Genomic DNA, 2,750 nt, shown 5'->3' with positions numbered 1-2,750 from the left:
TTAGGGGTATATTTCACTCATTTATAAGATCTGGGTGTATATTTAAATTCAGTAGATGACGTTGATGAAACAAACAATTCGCATCGAATTTATGAGTATTTTCAATATTTTTCTATTTATTTCTTAAGTGGTGTACAAAATTCATTACGAATAAGTAAACACCAACGGAAGAAGTAGCAAGTTAATAAAGAGTTAACAATCGAGTTAAGTTCACGCTCACCAGAATTGAGCCAAAAGATAAATATGTTGGATTTTCTTTCTACTTCTTTGCGAAATTGGATCTTACCAATTCTTTTAGCGAATAATTATATAACAAGAAGTGGTTTAATATTAACGAATATGCGACAAGCGTGTAATTTTCCAACAAATTTAAACGAGGAATATAAAAATCAATGAGGAAATTCCCAAGGTACCTTCTTCCTATAACGGTCAACTCAATAAGGTCATTTTAATTTTTGGGTCAGTGAAAGAGGCTAATTTGGGGCACAAGAAATCAGAAACTGCCAGCAAACAAATATACAAAAACTAGAACAGGCCAGCCTGCCCCACCATATTTCCAACAAGAGGCAAATGACTCTTCCCAACAAATTAGGAATTGAAGAAACTTCCTGTAACACTTCCATTCAGTGCAACACCAAATTTTTAATGAATTTGGTCATCTTTTCCCACGAACTCCTCAATTGCACCTACTAAGCAAGCACTTTCCTCCATCTTCAAACTTTTAACTCTTATATATAAAATCCCTAATACCTTTCATAATTCTCATCAAAACCAAAACAAATAACACTCTGTTTTCCTCCGCATGCAAGAATATCACCCGCCTTTTACTACAACAACAACAAAGAGACATTTCTCTTCTTCGCCATCGCAATCAAGAATTTTAATTTTAACTTACAAATCTTAATATGGCAGCTTCTAATTATTTGAATCGCTTTCCATTCAAGAAATTCCCTGTAACTACCATTCCAATTCCCCTGCTAATTCATGGCGCGGTGGGATTCTTCTTTCTGTATATAATCTTTGATTGTGCACGAAGACTTTTTACCTTTTTGTCCTTTGCTGAATCCCAAGTGTGTGAAAAGAACAAGACTCCCAAAAAACTGAAATCTATTAGCGAGAAATTAGTTGATGGAAGCTTAAACAGGGAAGAGGTGGAAATGGTTATGGCTAATTTAGGTATTTTTGCCAATCCTGAAGGTGTGAAGATTCAGGGGAGGTTGGATTCTAATGACATTTTTGAACTTTTCGGAGAGGAATTAGAAGCTAAAGAACAAGAAGTAAGAGAAGCTTTTGATGTTTTTGATGAGAACAAAGATGGATTTATCAACGAAAGGGATTTGCAGAGAGTTCTGTGTGCTCTGGGATTAAAGGGAGTAGCAGAATTGGATAATTGCAAGAAGATGATCATGGCCTTCGATGAAAATGGAGATGGAAGAATCGATTTCCAGGAATTTGTCAAAATGTTGTAATATTTTTTGGTCAACAATGAAAAAATTTGATGAAACATTCTTTAATTTGTTCGATTTACTCTTGCTTTCGATGACCATCATTTTTGCTCCCTGTATTTAATATTTTGGATTATAATTGTGTTATCATTTCATTGTTTAAAACATATAATATTGTCTTGAGAAGAACTATAGTGATGAAAGATAAGTAAGCAATAATAACATGGAAGAAGCTTGGACACAAAAAAAACAGGGAAGAAACAACCATAATCGGATCTTAAATATTTTGCAAGACTCATAGATTTCTTCATTGAATTTTAATATTTTATTCTTAATAACACTTGTCTATATTAATCTTAGACAAATTTATTTTCAATACTCTAATTTTGAAAAATAAGATTATAACTTATCATGTTGTCTATTTATGTGATTTTTAGATTTTAATTTTCGAATTCAAGAAACTAATATTTAAAATCAATCCATTTAAGTTCGGATTGGAGGGGTTTTATTAACTGGACGCTTCAGATTGATCCATATAGTTATTTCAAATTTTTATTTTGAATCTATAAGATGAGTTTCTTTTTTCCTGAAAAAAAAAGAAAGTAAACCTAAGTTTTCTTTTCTCAAGTTTCATTAATAATTTCTCATTCTCACCACAATCCTCTAAATAAAATATTGATTTAAGAAATGAAAGTATTATCAAGAAAATCATGAATTTGCAAAAATCTCGCATTGTCCAAAATTTTGTCGTCACTCCTTCCACATTTTATCGTGTATCTCAAACTTATAACCATCAGCGATAATGTTGTCAATTAATAATGTTACCAGGAAATATATTCGTGCTTCGCGCGGTGTATTAATCAATTTAGAAAAGAATTTTTAAAATATAATTTTTTTCAAACGAATATGATAAAACTCTTATGTTTATGCATAAAAAAACAATTATAAATATTCATGAAATCCTTATTATATAATTTTGTTATAAAAATTGGAGTTAGATGAACGGTATTCTTTTTATTATATATCTTCTTTAAAAAAATAAAATATATAAAAAAGATTTTCATTTTTAAATACGAATTTGTGTATGTGATTCTTAGTAGTAGGGTTTTTTTTTTTGGTTAAAGTAGTAGGTTTGTTGCTTTCATTAGATAGTACAAAATATTTGTTTTCCGAAAATTTCTTTCATTAAGAATAAAACAATAAAAAGAAAAGAAACTAAATATATAAAGGAAAAAAGATATATAAGTAGAAACATTACAGTTAAAAGGTATATCTACTATATATTCTTTTGATTATAATTTATAA

At 29.7% G+C, this 2,750-nt stretch overlaps 1 protein-coding gene across 1 annotated transcript; it reads left to right on the top strand.

The window, feature by feature from the left end:
• The first annotated feature begins 805 nt into the window (after positions 1–805).
• LOC125840406 (probable calcium-binding protein CML46) lies at positions 806–1,469 on the top strand. The gene has a single exon (XM_049519425.1). The coding sequence runs from the start codon at positions 906–908 to the stop codon at positions 1,467–1,469; it is 564 nt and encodes a 187-aa protein (XP_049375382.1). The 5' UTR covers positions 806–905.
• The last annotated feature ends 1,281 nt before the right edge of the window (positions 1,470–2,750 follow it).

The sequence above is a fragment of the Solanum verrucosum genome, unplaced genomic scaffold, assembly GCF_900185275.1.
Source record: "Solanum verrucosum unplaced genomic scaffold, falcon-dt-bn FXZP01000976.1, whole genome shotgun sequence".
Taxonomy (NCBI): Eukaryota; Viridiplantae; Streptophyta; class Magnoliopsida; order Solanales; family Solanaceae; genus Solanum; species Solanum verrucosum.
This window is presented reverse-complemented; position numbering and strand designations above follow the sequence as displayed.